General features: G+C 39.9%; 1 protein-coding gene across 5 annotated transcripts in view; it reads right to left on the reverse strand.

The window, feature by feature from the left end:
- Positions 1-1134: 1134 nt before the first annotated feature.
- Positions 1135-18727, reverse strand: part of MTCL1 (microtubule crosslinking factor 1) — a 189639-nt gene continuing 172046 nt past the window's right edge. For 3 of the 5 annotated variants that reach the window (XM_032777094.2, XM_032777091.2, XM_032777095.2), the window contains 4 exons: positions 18051-18356; positions 13526-13557; positions 10790-12350; positions 1135-2392 (listed from right to left, as the gene is read on the reverse strand). In XM_032777094.2, the coding sequence (XP_032632985.1) occupies positions 2198-2392; positions 10790-12350; positions 13526-13557; positions 18051-18356 (2094 nt within the window). In that variant the 3' untranslated portion in view covers positions 1135-2197. Of the gene's footprint in view, positions 2393-5264; positions 5323-10789; positions 12351-13525; positions 13558-18050; positions 18357-18727 lie in introns of all 5 variants that reach the window. The other 2 variants (XM_032777092.2, XM_032777096.1) reach the window with 1 other exon arrangement.

The raw sequence follows: 18727 nt of genomic DNA on the forward strand, positions 1-18727 counted from the left end.
TAAGCAATGGAGCAACAAAAGGTTCACTTTCAGAAAATCCTTTCCTTGATCCAGTGATGTCTCTCAAACATTTTGAATCAAATAACACAGTAATTTAGTGAAAATTAATAGTTGCTCACATAAAAAAAAGTAAGAAAATATTTGCTGCCCCAACAGAATAGCAGTGATGCATCATACATTGGTTGACATCAAAAACTCAACACTTACCCACAATTAGAGCATCCCTTTTTCTCCATGACCCTCCTTTGTCAGCTGTGATCTCTGGGAAAATGCTGATAACAAAATCTAGGCTGACGCTTGTGAAAGCCAGAGAGAAAGCCTTCTAAGGCAAAGGTATTCACTTTTGGAACGAATTCTAGGAGGAAGTATAGGCTTGCCCTCTTTAAAACACTCATTTGCCAAAGCCTTCTTGCCTTAACAGAAAACAAGAAAATACTAACATGGTAAGAAAAAATAACCCTAGAAGAGAAGAATTGACTTCACTCTAATTTCACCATGAACATTGCTTTAAAGATATCAATTCCATTTAGCACTTAGATATTACAGGAAGGGGCACTGCAGCAAAACCATAAATGGACAGTTATCACCAGAGTGGTATTGGACGCTGTGAAGTCATTTCCTATAAACAGTCTAGGCAGATAGCAATGTCTCAAAATATCTCTGTGTGCTACCTGGATAAATGTTGGCACAGTGGTGGTGACCAAAGTAAGTGAAAAAATCAAGATGATGCAGTTATATTTAACATTCACAAAAAGTGCTGAACAGTAATTACATGTGTGCTTATTTTCACACAAACGAATGATTGGAAACCACACCCCAAAAATAATTTATCAAAAGAGTTGAGGAAAAAAGGTCAGACGTCTGTTTTTCTGCAAAATACAGTAAAGAAAACGAGAAATCCTCTAAATTGGTTAGATATTTGCATGCAGGGCCTGATCCAATGCCCACTGAAGTCTGTGGGGGAGGTCTTTCCATTGGGCATAGAAGCAGGCCCAGAGTGTGTATGTATGTCAATATCTCAATTCTTTAAACAAACTTTTGCTGCTTTCCTTTTGTAGAAGAAGGAAGTGTTCTCAGTTGAATTAACAGAGAGAACCCCAGATCAGAAACAAACATTCTGAAGCACTCCAGCAATTTGTAAATACTGAGGGTTTTATTTCCACTTCACATGGTCTCAAACAGACTCAAACAAGACCAATTACAATTTAGTATGCCCAGAGTTCTCAATGTTTTCCCAAAACAAAGAAAGTTCTCAGTAAACACTGTACATAGCCAGCTGAACTGTTAACAATAATTTAAAAACTCTTTTTTTTGTTTAGTTAATTCAAGAATACCAACAATAGAAGTACAGTACAGGTAATTTCACAACAATATTACAGTGAAATGGATTGACTCACATTTATGTGATGGTACGAGTAGAGCAACAGTATGTACGTGCACTAAAGTGCTAGGAACCCAAAGGCATGCAAGTCAAGTATTGTATGTGTATTATTCAGCTAACTTCACAAGACTTTCTGAGGCATTCTTTTCTCTTTTAAATGTGGTGTGTTTACCTGTATTCCCCTCCAGCTTATTTAATTCAATTCTAGTCAACTACCTTAATGGCTTTCACTACTTAAAATGTACTGCTTCTGACAATATGAAGCATCCCTAAGAACCTTCCTCTTTTAAAACTGGTGACACTGACATTAAAATAGAATAAAATTAACTTTAAAAAGACCAAGTTTTACATAGGGAAAACAAAACAAAAAAACCCTAAAAAAACCAACCCCTGCCCTCCCCCCCAACAAAACCCCAAAATAAAAAACAGACAGTGCAAATATAACAAAAAGGCAGTCAGTACTGGGGGAGAGGGAGTGCATTCAGTTTCCATTAAAACTTAATGTACATTTTATTTTAAATCTTATTCTTTATATTTATATCATTTTACCTTTTTTGTTAATAGACTGTATGTAGAAAAGATGGAGACAAAAATAGTTTTCTGAGCTATGAAAAAATTAAGTTATTACAGGCACGTTAACTGTTTCATTCTAGAAACATCGCTGTTTCACAGGTTGGACATTCAGCAGCTGATCTTGAAAACATTAGTTGACCTCAACAACTAGATCTCTCTTTGTTGAGAAAGACGGGCCATGGTGATGGTGCTAAAATGCAAATTACAGTGAATTCTTCCCATGATAATTCATGCAGGCTTGCATCACTGGTTTGGGTTCTCCATCAGCAGTTTCTTGCTTCCATATTCCTCAAAGGAAGTCAAATCTCCAGTTGACTGAGATTGTGAGGCAGTAGGGGAATGTGAAGCCCATCTTGAAGGTGGGCGCCGATTTGCTGGTCTCTCTGGCCGTGAGAAGCAGGATTCTAGGGACGGAGCTAGTGCGGAACAAGGTAGTTCCTTTGCAGCAAACAGATGGAAAAAATATTAGTAATTCATGTACTGCCCATTTGCACGTGCAAAAAAACAAATGATAACTAAGCATCTTATGAGAGGGAACAAAACCAAGCAGCACACTTTTCTGCACACAAAAATATCTACATTTACGTCTGTGACTGATGGAACAGAAAAAGAAAGAAGAAAAAAGAGGTTTTGGTGAACTGAAGCAGCCGACAAACTTCCATTTGCTAATATTCCTTGGGCTACAAAGAAGAACTGAAAGGTATATTTGCATGATAATTCAATAAACTCCACTATCCATCACATTGCTTCAAAATGCTAAACTGGGAGCAAAGTGGCAGGTATTGCATTTGCAAGTGAGGTGAAAAGCAGGCACTCGCTCATTCCTTTGCTTCAGAGGTCAGACTGAAATGCAGGCAAGACTTGCTTAGCTGGAGAGTACTGAGCATGGGACTAGTTACTGCTTCCAACTACATTAAAGAGGAGGCTTGCCTAACAATTTGAACTGAATATCTACAACGTATCAATCCTTGTTGCCAACTGACTGAGCCTGAGTTACAGGAATTCAGTGGTACTCTAGGTTAAAGATGGATATCCACAATCAAAAAAAGGATGAAAATCTGCGGGTCTGAAAATTTAATTTGCTACAACATCATCTCACTGCAGCAGGATCTGTAGGCCTTTTGTGCAAATAGAGACAAACAGCACTTGTGATTTTTCACACTGGCACTCTATTTATATTTAAAAGGTGATAATTACTTCTGATATTGATAGACTTCTCCCACAGAACAGATAGATTTCATGCACATTTTGCAAGTGCATTATATCAAGTTGACTGATTACATGAAGTGTGGCTGCCTTGTGCCACCAAAGCAAAAATCTTCAATTTCTGAGGCTTACTGAATAGCTTAAAAACTATAAAAGCAAATCAGCTGAGTTTGTCAACATACAGAAATGCATACACTGAGGAGAGATCACTGTAAAGGGTGAAAGAGTTATGTGCAAGTTACAATAATAAAATCTGGATACAAACTGGCAAAATATGAAGGCAGAACTTATAAATCAAATGATGCAAAGGAAGAGATAAAGAATGATAAACCCAAAAAAACCCCAAAACAAAACAAAACCAAACAAACAGTAGAGCAATAAATTAGGAAGTAAAAAATTTAAGATCATGCCATGCTATGTATGGAGAAAGAGAGGAAAGTGGCTAAGAAATATTGAATTAGGTAACATGATATGATACGCAGTCATTGAGCAAGATGATGTAATACAGAAGTATCTCAGACAATAAAATGGGACAGAAGATGAATGTTGTAGAACAAGAGAGCCAGAGGACATCAGACTGCCTGTGTGTGCGGCATATACATATGTAGGTTGTGGAGGAGATTATCGCCAGAGCTCAGCCAGCGTCTGAGAAGGGCCAACCCCTAATCTTTACACAGTAGGCAGCTAAAAGTGTGATCAGTAACACCACATTACCGTTTAAAATCATGTTCTTCTGAGATGCCCTCAACATTTCTGGAGAGCAGTACTATATTGTGAAATGACATAAGTGCTGGTTAGCAAAGAGCCTACGATCACTTGCAGACATACACATTTATACTATAAACTTAAAAACAACTGTCTGTTAAAACAACATGAAGATTGAAGTATAAATCAATACTAGTAAGGATACTGCCTCTGTGTCCTTACTTCAACTTATCCTGTTGTGCCTAAGGGAACACACGGTATGTTGTACTGTGCTGAGACTTTCTAACAGAAGTCCCTACGTGCACCAATACCTACAGGAGGCACAACAGGATGAGCTGAGGCTGTATTTTTCTGGGCTTGTGTCTTGGTCTCTATTGAAATAGCAGCTTTTAATTACATTTTTCTAACTTTGTTTGCTTTTAGCAAACCGAGAGGGATTCAATATTATGGCAATGGTAAACAGTTTTGGCTATCTATGTAATATAGCCACAGATGTTGGTCAGCTTTGACAGAAAGGCAGGGTTAAGTCCTCCTCATTCTTATCGATGATATACACATGTACAACCCAACACACATTGCACGAGTGAGTCCTGGTGCTTCAGGGCACACGGGTAACTGGCAGCACAGTCTTTTAATGTGTTGGCTGAAAAACGAATCTTTTCTAGGAGTCATGATTACATGCACATTAATCCTAATTATCGGTCTATGCTCTTAGAATGCATGAAGGAAATTAAAGAATTAAAAGGACACTGCCAAAATATTATTTTTAAAAATCAAAATTTCATGCAACTACCATAGATCCTTAAAACTGCAATTTATAAAAATGACATTTCGTTTTGGTTATTTATTCTGATCATTGATTGTTCATGTTTCTAAGCTTAGATTACAAAAATGGGCTAGATAATTTCAAATTTTTGTTTCTAGTCAGTTTCACTTTTAGATTGTTGAAAACACTACAGGGTTGTGAGTATTTGTTGAAAAATTGTTTCCACTGAACATTGGGGTGAGGGGGGCAGGGGGAGAAGAGGGGGAGGGAATCATGGATACATTTATATTGGTCCTAGGTTTTGTAAAAGCTTATATTCACAGAATTTAAATTTTGGCCTAAATTTGACCTGACAGTGTCCATTTAAATCTCAAGGAAGCTAATGGGAGCTATCAATGTTCATGTCCAACATAATAATGGCAGAAGGCAGAATAGTCCAATCTTTAAAGCATACTATTCCAAGTCAGAAAGAAACATTTCAAGGGAAGAACTGTGTAGGAATCAGCTGTTTTTGGATGTTCTTGGCTACCTCAAGTATTGTTGTTGTTATTGCTACCTACATATCTCTACTAGCTCAAAGTTTCAAAACTAAAGCTTTCAGACAGTTGTGGAAACAAGGTAGAAAGAACTTACAGCAGTGAGGCAGGCAGAGTTAGAGTCCCCAGGGGGCAGTTAGTAAGAGAGTTTGGTTCTGGACAGGATAGAAAAAAAGAAAAAAAAAAAAAAGCAAATAGGTTGGACAGTTTTTTGTTTTTTTTTAAGTGAAGATTTATACTCAGCAAGGAAGAGTTCATCAGATGTCACTACCTGCTCATATCATGTTACCAGATTTCATGGGAGGGCTAAGAGAAAAGACACTAACAATCAGTTTCAGAGAACAAACCAATCAACCTTGCACGGTCTTAGAAATGGACATAGCATTAAAGAATCCAAGCAATCCTTCTAAGTGGAGAAAGATATATACTATCCTTTGACAATTCATATTTAGGTCCGGGAAAACAATGTTACCATGAAGGAGGAATACTGCAGGGTTGTTTTTTCCTTAGTTTGATTTTAAGTGAGAGAATATCTGTAAATTCGTAACAAAGAAAAACCCACTGATGTTTTATGTTACTCTGAAGCCATATAAGACTTTGATAGATATTTGCTTCACCCTTCATTCTTAGTCCATTTAATGACAGCAAAAGGGAGGCTCAGCTGAAGAAAAAGCACTTTACTCTGATGCCATCTTCCCTCCTCCCAATTCCTGAGTGGTTCAGCTGGGTATGTTTAGCAATTACTCAGCCATTAAGAACAGAGGTGGAAAGACTAGGTTTCTTGCTGGATATGCCTTCCAGGAGTGTTTTCTCTTCTTAACTCCCAGTATGATAGTGTGACCTATATAATGCTCTAAATACCTACCAGCCTCAGAAAAGGAATCTTCATGTCCCTTTTTTTGTGTCTAGCCTGCTGAAGTTATCAATAGCAATATTTATAAACCCCTCGACTGCCTGCTACAATAGTGGATTAGCAGGATAAGACACTGGTAAGCCAAATCTGGTGGTGGATACGAATTTGCTTGTAAGCAGCTCTGAGCAAGTTAGAATGCAAACAGAGGTATTACCACTGTGTGTATTTAGATATTGAAAAGAAATTCCATAGTTTCAGCAGAAATGTAAAAGGAAATAACTGGAACTCCAGAAGTTAAAGTTAAAGAAAAAAGCTGCCAACTGGTGCTCCATGCAGGTTTTAAAGTCATTAATTACTCCTCGGGAAATTCTGCACCACTGCACATTGCCGAATTTTGCAGAAATTAATGTTGTGCGTGCAGAATTTCCTTTCTCCCACTGAAATGGGCTGCAGTGCTGCTGGCCGCCACTAGGGACCGCTGGACCTGGCAGAGCCCAGCTTGCACATAGAAGACAGGGGGGGAGGAGGGAGGGGAAGAGTTGAGGGAGATAGAGGGTTCCTGGCAGCTGCAATTCCCAGCACACGCTGAGGGAAGGAGACAGCGGCACACAGGAAACTCCTGGAACACGAGACCAAGCCTGGGACCAAGCATCAGGCAGAGAAACAGGGACTGGGTTGTCATAGAAGTATCTTTAACTCTCTAATCTTGGGGGAATTTTTTTGTGTGTTTCTGTATTGTTATAGACATACTTCCTGACAGGTATTTTGAAATAAATTACCAAAATAATTGAAACTGGTGTGATTATGTAGTGTTATTTTGACAAATAAATGTGTATAATTTTGCATAATTTTAAAATATTGTGCGCAGAATTTTTAATTTTTTGGCACAGAATGTCCCCAGGACTAATTAATGTATCATGCCATGACTACAAAGAAGGGAATGTTCTCTTTGGTGTGATGGTCACTTCTATTGGCTGGAGATAGGTAAAATAAAGAAGAGACACTGCAAAAATCCTACACAGAGGTGGTGGCAGCAGCAGCACTGACATGGCATTTCACTCAGCATAGCATGCCTTCAAGGTGACGCTCAGACATATGTGGACAGTGTAATCCATAAGTAACCCAAGGCATATTCAGATCATAAATTTATTTACCGCTTCATTTCCAACAACAAATCAACATTCCACAAACATGTCTCTTTAAAACTCCACCACATTTTGGAAAATTAACACATCTGAGTGAAGCTCACAATGTTACCCCTTCAGGGGAACAGCGCACATTCCTGGGAGGGGATGGGATGCTATGGCTGTAACCTGTGTGGCTACCACCTAATCACCTGTCAAAACCAAATGTTTACTCAGTGCCAGACTATGAGTGGGCCTTGCAAAGGGGAAGCAAGAAACTTTCCCCTCTCTCTGTATGGCTGTGTGAGAGCCTCCCATGCACTCCCCCAGTCCCTGCATTTGGGGAAGCACAGGGGCTGCTTCCATTTAACACTTCCCTGGAGAAAAAGATGCTCAACAGAGGGTATAGAAGGGTGGGAAAGAGGCAGTCTTAAGGCCTTACCTCCTCTGCTCCTCATGAAGCTAGTGCACTGAGGGAGCAGATGGAATACATTGTACAACCCCTGCATGTGGGGAAGCCCCAGAAGAAATTCTGCCTGCCTGAGGCAGTGTCTCTCTGGTGCCTCCCTTCCCTGGGGCGCTGTAATTCTGCATCACTCCTTGCACAGCGCTGTGCTATAAATGACACAATCTAGCTCTTAAAAGGGACATGGCCTCTGGAATGGCTCTGAGGCCTGACATCCTAAGAGTCAGTCAGTGGGCATCATTTTGGTGCTGAGAATTTTCAAAGAGCTGTAGTCGTCTGTCATGAACATTGTGACTATCTGATAAATTGCATCAGGTACCACTATCACGAGACACCATGCCCATGTTCTGAAGTTAGTTACTTTTGCCAACAGCAATTTGTGGTGATGTGGCACAACTTCAGCTTTTATATACTGGAAATTTGTTGTGAAATTTCAAAAATACACATGGAATTGCAGAGTTTTCAATGATAATTTGAATGCAAAGCTGAGGTGAAGCTCTGAGAGTACAACACATATTTTTACAAATGAAATTATATGGGAACAGTAATCCATCAGCTATACTTCTGGTTTTCAAATAAACCAAAAAATATAAATGGCCAAGATAGTCCAAGACAGCAAAGATGCTTTCTCCACTTTTGCTTATTCTCAGGTATGTGCACAAAGCACACTTCCATTAATTTTTACAGATAATGCAAAGTGTGTGTTTGTCTTCCTCTCCACACATACACTCTCTTTTTGTCTCTCTCACTTATTTCAGTTTAAACATAAAGGGCACCGACATGAAAGATCTAGGTGCTCTGCTATCAATTGAAAATATGTCCAATAACTATTAAAAACAAAACAAGAGCAAACTTCACCCATTTAAAACAACCAGTCACAGAAAGAAAAATTGCAGGACAAAATCTCTCACCACTCAGATCCCCAGCACCTCCCCCATCCGCTCTAAATGCCTTTTTCGAAGAATGGAGATTATGGTATGCCCTGAAAGGTAACAAATTGGTGCTATTTGGGGTCATGGTGAGGAGTTCCAAAATAGAGGGCCCCTGATGGTAAGTACACTGCTAGCTGCTCCCTCTCTTATATACCCAGGGGACCTCTAGCTTGAGCACCCTCACTGATCTGAGAGAGGCCACAGGAGACAGGACTCTCTAGGTAAGACCCAGACCATTAGGATTTTAACAGGTCAACATCAGAACTTTAAACTCCACCCAGAAACCAAGAAACAGTCAGTGCAGATCCCAGAACACTGGTGTCACATGCTCAAGGTGAGATACTCCACCTAACGATGGGGCCACTGCATCAGTTGCCACTTCCAAATGGATGTAACTCTCAATAGAGCACATTCCAGCAGTCCTAGCTAAAGGGGAGCATGGAAGCAAAGTCCAAGTCTGGGAGGAAAGGTCACAACCCTGACCACAGCAAGGTGGAGAAAAGCTGTCCTTGACTGCTGCTATTTGATGGTAGCCAGGAATCTAACCAGACCCCAACTTGAGAATTTTGTCAACAAAGGTAGACAAACAGCCATAATAAGGCAGGGGTAGGAGGGCAACAAAATTTCAGTTGAATTCTCTGGTTGATTCCCCTAAAGCACCATAATCATCTCATTTTATCTGGACTGAGTCTTGGCCAGCTAGTTCTCATGCATACCACAGACTCACGCAGACACTGAAGAAGGCACTCAACCACACACACCTCAGGCTGGACAAGATAAAGGTATAGAGCTGGACGTCCTCTGCAAACTGAAAACAATTCCGCCAGAATCTCCTCACTAATTCTGCTAATAATCTTGAATACACATTGAACTAGAGAGATAACAGCATGGACACCTGAGGTAACTCAAGAGAGAAACCCTTGGGGCAGAAGAGCAAATATGCAATACTGCCTTGTTGGTACTCTCTAACAGAAGGGAATGAGGCCACCTAAAGGCAGGACTGTCAACACCACCTCATGACCCATTGTGTAGAAAGCAGCTGAGAAATCTAGTAGTAGTAGCATGGAGACCTGGGAACAGATCCTCCAGTCCACTGGAACATCATGCCACTTTTGCAACTCCCTAATCCTGGGGCTGGCCAGCGGCCAGTTCAGCCACTGGTTCAGCCCTCTGCACCACTTAGACCAGACACAGAGCATCTCTAAATTGCACCCAGCTGCCTATGATCCCAAGAAGGCATTCCAGCAGCAGGGAATGCAGAGGAGCACTGGCTATTGGGAGTGACATAAAGGGGCCAGAGTGAGGCAGAGAATCTTGACCACTGTTTTTTATCCATCAACAGGAGAAGATCACTGACCAACATGACAGTGCTGTACCCAGGTTAGAACCCAAGCTGACAAGAGATGTTAGATAATAGTTAATAACTGAGCTTTAGTCTGTCTTTGCACACCACCCTGATCTGTGTTGTACACTCTCTTTGGCTGTAGCTGGAGATCTGACTCATGATGTTTATGCAAATCTGCTGGGATACATTATGAATGGTACATTTTTTAGACAGCTGAGTAAATTAGCAATAGGTATTTCTTCACTGTTGTGGTAGGTTTATGCTTTGACCAATCAATTTTCACGATAATTTTGCAAGGCTAAAGTAGTAAATTTCCAAGCGTTGTGTCATTTACTGACTTACATAAACACAGACTCTACACAGCAGAGCCAAGTTTATTCAGAGATATCCACAAAAGTTACAGTAAAGTCACTCCTGTGGGAAGGAGAGGGAGGGAAATCAAATGCATGTACTATTCTCTTCATCTGACTTGTTAAAACCAATTACTCATTCTTGAATAAAAATGTTATTACCCTTTCTTCCAAGATAATATTAACATTCCCTCAAAACCTATCGGCCTAGCACATCTGTATTTTCCAATGTGATAGGTAACTCTTACTCCTGGTATTCTGGGGAGAGCCACTAGCATATGTCAGCTTTATTCTTAAAGCATATGCTTACTTAGGTAATATTTTAAAACATAATCTACTTAGACTGTAAACTTTTTGGTGTAGGGACCACATTTTTATTTTGTGTTTGTACAGTACCTAGCACAACAGGTCCGCAACTGAGACTTACAGGAGATACCACAACACAAATAAAATAATAATAAATTATAATAACAATTACTAATAAAAGAACTAATAAGAAAGTTCCTGAAAGAAAAGAATAATTAATTATAGAAAGGAAAAAAAACTAATTACCTCAATGGACCCTGGTTCTACTTTGACTATTTCTCCTGTGCTGTTGTCATTGCTAAGACTCGGTGGGCTGCGTGAAGCTAGCTTTGTCTCTTCCTTTAAGGCATGCTCCAAAAGTTTCTTATTCAAGATCCTGGCAGCATTTTCTGTAAGTGTATATCCCGGAGGAGCAGATAAATCTTGCCTGACACTTGTTGCCTCAGACTCTTCTTCCTTTTCCATCTCTGCACCCAAACGGAGAGGACTGGGTGACCGGCCACGGGCACTTGTACACATTTCCTGCATGGGCCCCAGTTCTGATCTGGGTTCTGCTGACCTAGATCGGCTGCTAGACCTGGCACATTTTTGGAGGGTCTCTTGAACAACAGGGGTATGGTCAATAATATTGAACAAACTGGAGAGGCCATCATTGATGGTGGTATGAACTGGGCTCTCCCTTGTAGTAGTTGACCTAGCCCAAGCAGACTCACTGAATCCTTTCTGAGGCGTGCCTGGTAAAGTCCGGTTATTTGGCTGATCTGTTTTTGGAAGGATTTTTCTTTGTAATTTTGGAGAACCATATTTGGGAGAACAGCACGTGCGTTCAAACTTGGCCTGGACCTTTTCGATGGCAGGGGCTACCTGCCTGCTCCTTAAGCTTCTTGATGGTGATGAGATTGGTGTGGAGCCCCCCTTTGGTGTCAGACACTTGTGTGGACTGCTGGTGATGCTGCGCAAAGTTTCTGTCTGCAAGCCAACACTGATCGTCTGGGTGGTCTGTGTCCCTGTAGTTCTTATACCATTGGTTTGACAAGCCATGTCCTTAAATTGAGGCTCTGCCGAATTAGAGTTAGAACGTATTGCATTTCTGACAGAGTAAGCTACCTCCTTCATATCGTCACTCATGTTCTTGGACAGCTCCAGGCTCTGCAAGGATGAGGCAAAACCCACAGCAGTGCAAATAGGATGCTCAATAGGATGAAGACGACTTTCCAAAAAATCTTTATGGTGTTTGGTGAGATCACAAGACCATCTCCCAAACACATCTGAGGAAGCACCTTTTGTCTCACCCACACTCCCCTTAGCTTTGGTCACAGAAAACAAAAAGTCTGGCTCAACCTGTTTTTTCCCTCCATTACCAGCTATCGCTGAGTTATCAAGTCTACGGATAACTGGCGGACTGTGAAAGACCTTAACCCCCATTTTTTCTGTTACAATGTGGCTCCTCAGTGGCTGCTTCTGGCAGGGCTCTGGGCTTGTCACGGTATTGGTTGTCATAGTAACACTGGTGGTAAGGTACCATGATGATGCTTGGAATGGATCTGAAGGTGAATCACTTCTTACTTTCCCATTTTCTGTCCTTTCTGCCCAGGCTTCTGTAGGCTTTTCTGTAACCCCACTATGGATCCTGGTGTTACCATAATCCCAGTTTTTGTTGAACTCTTCAATGTATTTCAGATCATCAGGCGACAGAGGAGGAGTTATATCTTCCTTACTACTAGATGAAGGCAAGGTCTTTTCAGGAAGGAATGGAGAAATATCCATCAAACGCTGGAATTCTGACATGGAGGAAACAGACACTGCCCTGAGGGAAAAAAGCAAAACATAAATTAAATAATTGAAAACCCTTATAGAAATATTTCTGCTTTAAAACAGAGGGAAAATTAATCCATATCACCAGCTCACATTCAAAATTTATTTATTAAAAGTTCCCTTTATTGCTTTTTGAATTGCTGCATAATGCAAACATTTTCTCAAGAACTACTGCTTGGTAAAGGTTTAAAATATGCAGCTTTAGAACAGGTTTTCAATATATATTATCTATGAAAAATGTATCTTTACAACACTATGACACACATTTGTAAGGCTGCAAATAGCAGAAAAGTACAAAGAGAGGTGCTAGCATCCTTAACTTTCAGTGAAGCTAGTGAGACCTCACAGGCAGCTGAGGTTGCAAACACTTCACAGCTAGTGCTTGGCACCTTATGGGATCAGGCCTAGAGGCTGTCATATTTAACTAGTTCACTGAGTTCAGCTTATGCTGCAACTTGATGAAAGTGCATATGAGTGGTTAGAGAAACTATGAGAAATTTCAAAGAATTCTTGGGTTTTCATAAAGTTCGCTAGTTTATACAATTTAAAGCATCTAATTGAATCTTCCTATTACTTGACTGTAAGGAATATTGTAAAACGCTGGAACCTTTCTAGATCAGTGGTTTTCAACCTGTGGTCCATGGACCCCTGAGTCCGCAGACTACATATAGGATTTCCAAAGGGGTCTGCACCTCCATTTGAAATTTTTTAGGAGTCCACAAATGAAAAAAGATTGGAAACCACTGTTCTAGATAAAAGGGATTATATAAAAATGTCAATCATCATAATTATCTATGCAAGCCCAATGAGCAAACTCAAACTAGATGAGCCACCCAGGATTTTAAAAAGTGATGAGATTTATAGAGCAATGTTATAGTGGTTTAAAAAAATCTGTTGTGAACTTTTAATCAAGACTAGGGCCAGATTCAATGTTGGTGTATGTTGCAGCTCTAACTTCAGATGTAAATCTTCTTACACCAGGGCTTAATTTGGCCCAATTTAGTCAAGAAAGAGTAAGACCATACTGAGACAAATTAATCTCTGAGTAAATCCACTGATCTGGTTCCGAGGCAGCAAAGCTATATACTACCCTTCTTCAGGGTTTATGGCAAAGCCCAAAATCTCATCAGCTAGATGTTTAGTGCTTTTCCTGTCAGCTTTACTCACCTTTGAAGATTTCCCTTGTGCGTTTCTTCTTCCTGGAAAAAAAAACCCTAGTTATTTCTGAACCTTTACAGAGGACATAATAGCAATATTTTGCACTTGTGAGGCATTTTGTCATTTGAATCTGGGTAGTTCCACAAGTTCTTGAAAATTCTTTTTCAAAATGAGAGACTTCTTCCTGGATAGGTTATTTGTAAGGGGTATGTGCGGATATTCTTTCTTTAATACACATGTATGAATGCTGTCATTCCCAGTAGAATCAATAGTATCACTCATATCAGAAATTATCCCCCAAACCTAAAGCATTCTTAAATGTTTATAGTCCAAGTTATCACAGAGGACAATGAACTTTAAATGACCTTTCTCCACAATTAAAAATTCAAGTTCTGTATCACATCTGCATGAGTGACTTTGCTCTTCGGATCTTATCTGTTTTATATCAGAGACCTAGCTGTGCTGAGATAAGAGACAAAAATGTAGTCCTTTGAAATAAAGATTTCATTACAAATTCTCTAGGCACTAACAAATGGTACCAGTTGAAACTCATTAAACTAGTTATATTAAATATGTGGGAAGACTATTACTTGTTTCATAAGGAAATACCTACAGATAGCTCACAGGATTAAGATGCTGTTACAGCAATTATTCCCTAGTGACAATTTCCATAATCAGCTTTTTTAACCTCATACTTTCCTGATGCAGTTGGTCACAGCTATTTCTTTAACTATTTAGATTTCTAATAAATTATACAAAATATAAGCTAGGTAACAAAAATGTACAAGTTCAGTAACAAAAAACTTTTAGTATTAATGACTTTAATTTGACCCCACGAAAACAAGCACTTTTCCGAGAACAATACTACTCCTAAAAGTGACTAGTCAAAAACAGCACCCTTTGATTCAAGAAATCTTATTCCTGTACGAATCCTCAGCTGTATCTGAGGACTAGGTGCCTGATTCTCCATTCGCTTACACTGGGGTCAAGGAATGGAGAAGCAGGCCCTACGTTTTTACTGACTTTTATTGCTCTTAGTACTGCAAAACCAATGTAGCTAAGAGAGAGAGTATTTTTTGTGTGTGTGTGTGCATGATCAACAGAGCTGTCTATTAAGCTCCGATCAGTTACACCTAAGGAAATCTGCTGAGGAAAATGAGTTTGTACAAGTTTCACTATAGCATAATTTGAAAACAAGGAGGCTGAACAAAAGTCACTGAGGGCCTAATTTTACATGCAGAACTTTTATTAATGGCAGTGAAGTGCGAAAATGGGGAGCAGGATCCAAAACCACTTGACTCACAGAACTGAATGCTGAGGTTACAGCACTGGAAATGGGAAAAAATATTTTTTTGCTTGTAATCTGAGCACATATGAAATGAGCTGCTCAGAGAAAATAAACAGGGAACCCCACCACAACAGCTATATAGTTACATATTTTCCCACCAAGGAAAATTAAATATTGTATGTGTGTACATGTGCACCTTCCCCCCCCCCCCCACCGCACACAAGCATTTAAAATTTCAGAAAGATAGTCTTATATTTCCTAAATCATTTATCCTTCTTCCTGTTCCTTCCAACCAGCCTGATGCTCCAATGGTCTGTTAAGCAACAATTTAATTGCTGGCATGCAATCACATTTTGAATACCTTTACATTTTTTAACAAAGGCTTGGCACTATTTTCCACAAGCTACAAAAACCCAACTGAAGTTACATGGTGAAGCCAAATAGCTTTGTGAGGTAAAATAGGGGGTTCATGGTTTGACTTGCCTAACAAATATGTTTCCAAAATAGCTGAATTGCAAAAGCAACCTTTATATATGTGCTTGCATTTTTGGATGTGAAAGTTTCTGTTCATCTGTTAGGTACGATTTGTACACTCAAATAGCATTTACATGCGAAAACAGTATTCAGATGTCTAACTGCCTGACCTATGAATACAAATCTGAGTTTCAGGAATGCAGAAAGTTGTCTGTTATAAAACCTGCAATTTGAAAACTGCAAACAATATAGAAGCTGTTGTTGATGATTCACCTGTCTTTTCAAGATCTGTTGCATATTTGTTTTGTAATATCAATTAACATGCAAAGAGAGACTAAAAAGGAAGATTTTAATTCTTTGGTGCTTCAGTGTATTTGTAATTTCAAATGAGATAGTAAACTGTACAGTTGTGGCACCTAACTGTACAGTTTCCCAGAGATCACCAATATAATACACCTCTACCCTGATATAACGCTGTCCTCCGGAGCCAAAAAATCTTACCGCGTTATAGGTGAAACCATGTTATATTGAACTTGCTTTGATCCATTGGACTGTGCAGCTCTGCCCCCTCCGGAGCGCTGCTTTACCGTGTTATATCCAAATTTGTGTTATATCGGGTCGCATTATATTGGGGTAGAGGTGTATGTAGTTCTGCATGCAGGTTTGTCTCAGCCTAAAGCAGTGGTTCCAAACTTTAACAACCTGTGAACCCCTTTCATTAAAATGTCAAGTCTCATGACCCCCCCTCCTAAAAACGAATATTTCCTGGGATTTTCTCCTTTACTGGAGTATAAATTATAAAAGCAGTGATCTTGGAAATATAAATTTTGGTTTTATGACATGTTTATTACACACTATTTATTATTAATTATCATTTTTATTACATTATGAAAACGGCAACACTCTTCCAAGATCTCACTTTCGTAGCTTGTATCACTTTGAATAAGCCTGTTATAAGACAAGGCTCCTATGTTTCATCAACGAGTATCAGACGTGAAACAGCAGGAAGGTATTTAAGAAGCCAACTCAAAGAGTTCTTCCTATGCAAGCATTCAGGTCTTGAGCAGTCCAGGTAAACAACACACGTTACAACAAAGCTTAAACTAGGGTAACCAGATGGGATGAAGAAAATATTGGAACATGTATGCGTGGGGAAGGGGGGGGAAGTCCCACCGGCAGAGCAAAAAAAAGCGGAGTTCCATCGGCGCAGGACCCCCCCNTTAATGCTTGTAGGACATATATCTTCACAGAACCCACGACAACTCAAATATTAAACAACACTTTTTTATCTAAACCCCCCCCCCCCCCAAAAAACAAACAAAAAAATCACAATGGAGTCCAGGAATCCTGGCGGAAGAGAGAGGGGAAAAAAAAGACCCTCGCCCCTCCAAAAAACCAGAGTCTCAGAGTCCCGCCGGCAGAGAGAGAGAGAGAGAAAAAACAAACAAAAAAAAACGGAGTTCCGCCGGCAGAGAGAGAGAGAGACAGAGGAAAAAAGAAAAAAACCCAGAGTCCTGGACTTCGCCAGCAGAGGGGGAAAAAAAAGTAAAAAAAAAAGTGAAGTCCTGCCAGCAGAACCAAACCAAACAAACAAACAAAAAAACAAAACCTGGAGTGCGAAATAGCGAGATAAATTGCATCTTGACCAAACATCGATTGGGACGCCTAAAAATCAGGACAGTCCCGATTTTATCGGGACATCTGGTCACCCTATTCTTCACCATCATTTTAAAAACAATCCTAGCTGCCTAGTTAATTTTAAAAACAGCAAAAAATAGCCACTTTGCTTTCCATTTCTTATAAGGAGTCTTGAAGTTTAAAGCTCCTCAATGTGATAAATATGCTTGCTTTGATCTGCTTAGCTCTTGGAAGCCCAGGGGCTACAGGCTGCTAGCCCTGTGTTGCCTAGGATCCCTAGGGACAGCTCTGTCCACCATTAGGGAATTTTTTCCTGAGACCCCCCTGTAACATTTCGCAAACCCCCAGGGGTTCACGTACCCCTGTTTGGGAACCACTGGCCTAAAGTAATTAGAAAGTATTGTTTCTGATGGAAACCATGGAGGCTAATGGGATGTTACCCTGGCCTGCTATAAGGTACTCTCTTTGGGTCAAATCCTGGGTCTACTGAAGTCAACTGGATTTTTGCTACCATTTTCACTGAGGCCTGGATTTCACCCATTGTGTCCTGATCATTTCCCTCATCATTGCCCTTTGATATGAGACTCTGGAACTCCCTGGATGTTATGCTGAGGTATCAGAGCAAGGGACTTTTAAAGATCAGCAGTTACTTATGACTCCTTCATATCTTTTCTAAACAATCAACATTACCTCTTGATAGCACTTACTGTTTTACTGATGTTAAATGGCACTTTAAGATGTTTTTGACAGTGAAATTGTTTGACCTGAGCACCTGTCAAAATAGAGGTCCTGCCCCTTTTAAAACAGGAAGAGCTTTAAATCCTTGTAACTCCTTGCATAATCAAAAGTAAACAATGATCCATTTCTAACTCTTCAACTCATTCCCCTGGCCCAAGGATCAGGAAATTCTTACGGGCCTTCTGGTTTCTTTAGATTGGCCTAACTAACCTCCAATTATATCCAGTGATCAACACCAACCCAGTCAGCTCATAACAAGCGGCAACATTAAAATTCAATCAAGCTCACCACTAAATTACTGCAAGCAGTGTCTAATAAAGCTTCCCCCTTCACATAGCATGACACCTATATTGATTACAGTATAATTGAAAACATGATAGGAAAAAACAAACATACTTCAGTTAAGCAAGACAAGAACTTCTCCCGCTCCAATCTCTGAGGCCGAGGCTCATCAGATTCATCAGGAGAATCAAGAGACAATGAATCGAGAAAGAGGTTTTCTGTGGCAGTGCACCTATCACTTTCTTTCAGCTTCGACAGTGACTGATCGTCAAACTGTATGGCATCTGAATCAGAATAGGACCTTGCCCCCATTGGATGAGGCACATGAAGGTTTCCCTGGATTGAAAACGGACGAAGGCTACTTTCCTTCTGGTCGGCAAGAATGCTGTCTCCTTTTCGTGTGCTCACTTCTTTTTGAAGCTAAAAAATAACAAATTAAATTGAATTTAGCATGGATTATTTGCAGTAGCTCAACATTTCTGTCTTTTCGGTAGAACTTGGCCTTCTAAGACTTTGGCCCTTCATTGTGGGCTTTGCAGCTCAGGTAAGTTTCATTTCACTTGACAACTTCCAAAATATTCAAGAGAAGTGAACAGGTTTATACCATTCACTGAGTGTACAATGCAGAGAATGAGGGATTCTACAATAGGGAAAATGCAGGGTCTTACCACATGAGGACACTTGAATGCAAGGGACCAGAGAAAAAGTGGAGGAAAATCCACATCAAGCACCAAACCCATGTACATTTTTAACAATATTTGATTCTGCATTGCAGCTTGCAGTTAGCTCTC

This window comes from Chelonoidis abingdonii, chromosome 2, assembly GCF_003597395.2.
Source record: "Chelonoidis abingdonii isolate Lonesome George chromosome 2, CheloAbing_2.0, whole genome shotgun sequence".
Classification (NCBI taxonomy): domain Eukaryota; kingdom Metazoa; phylum Chordata; order Testudines; family Testudinidae; genus Chelonoidis; species Chelonoidis abingdonii.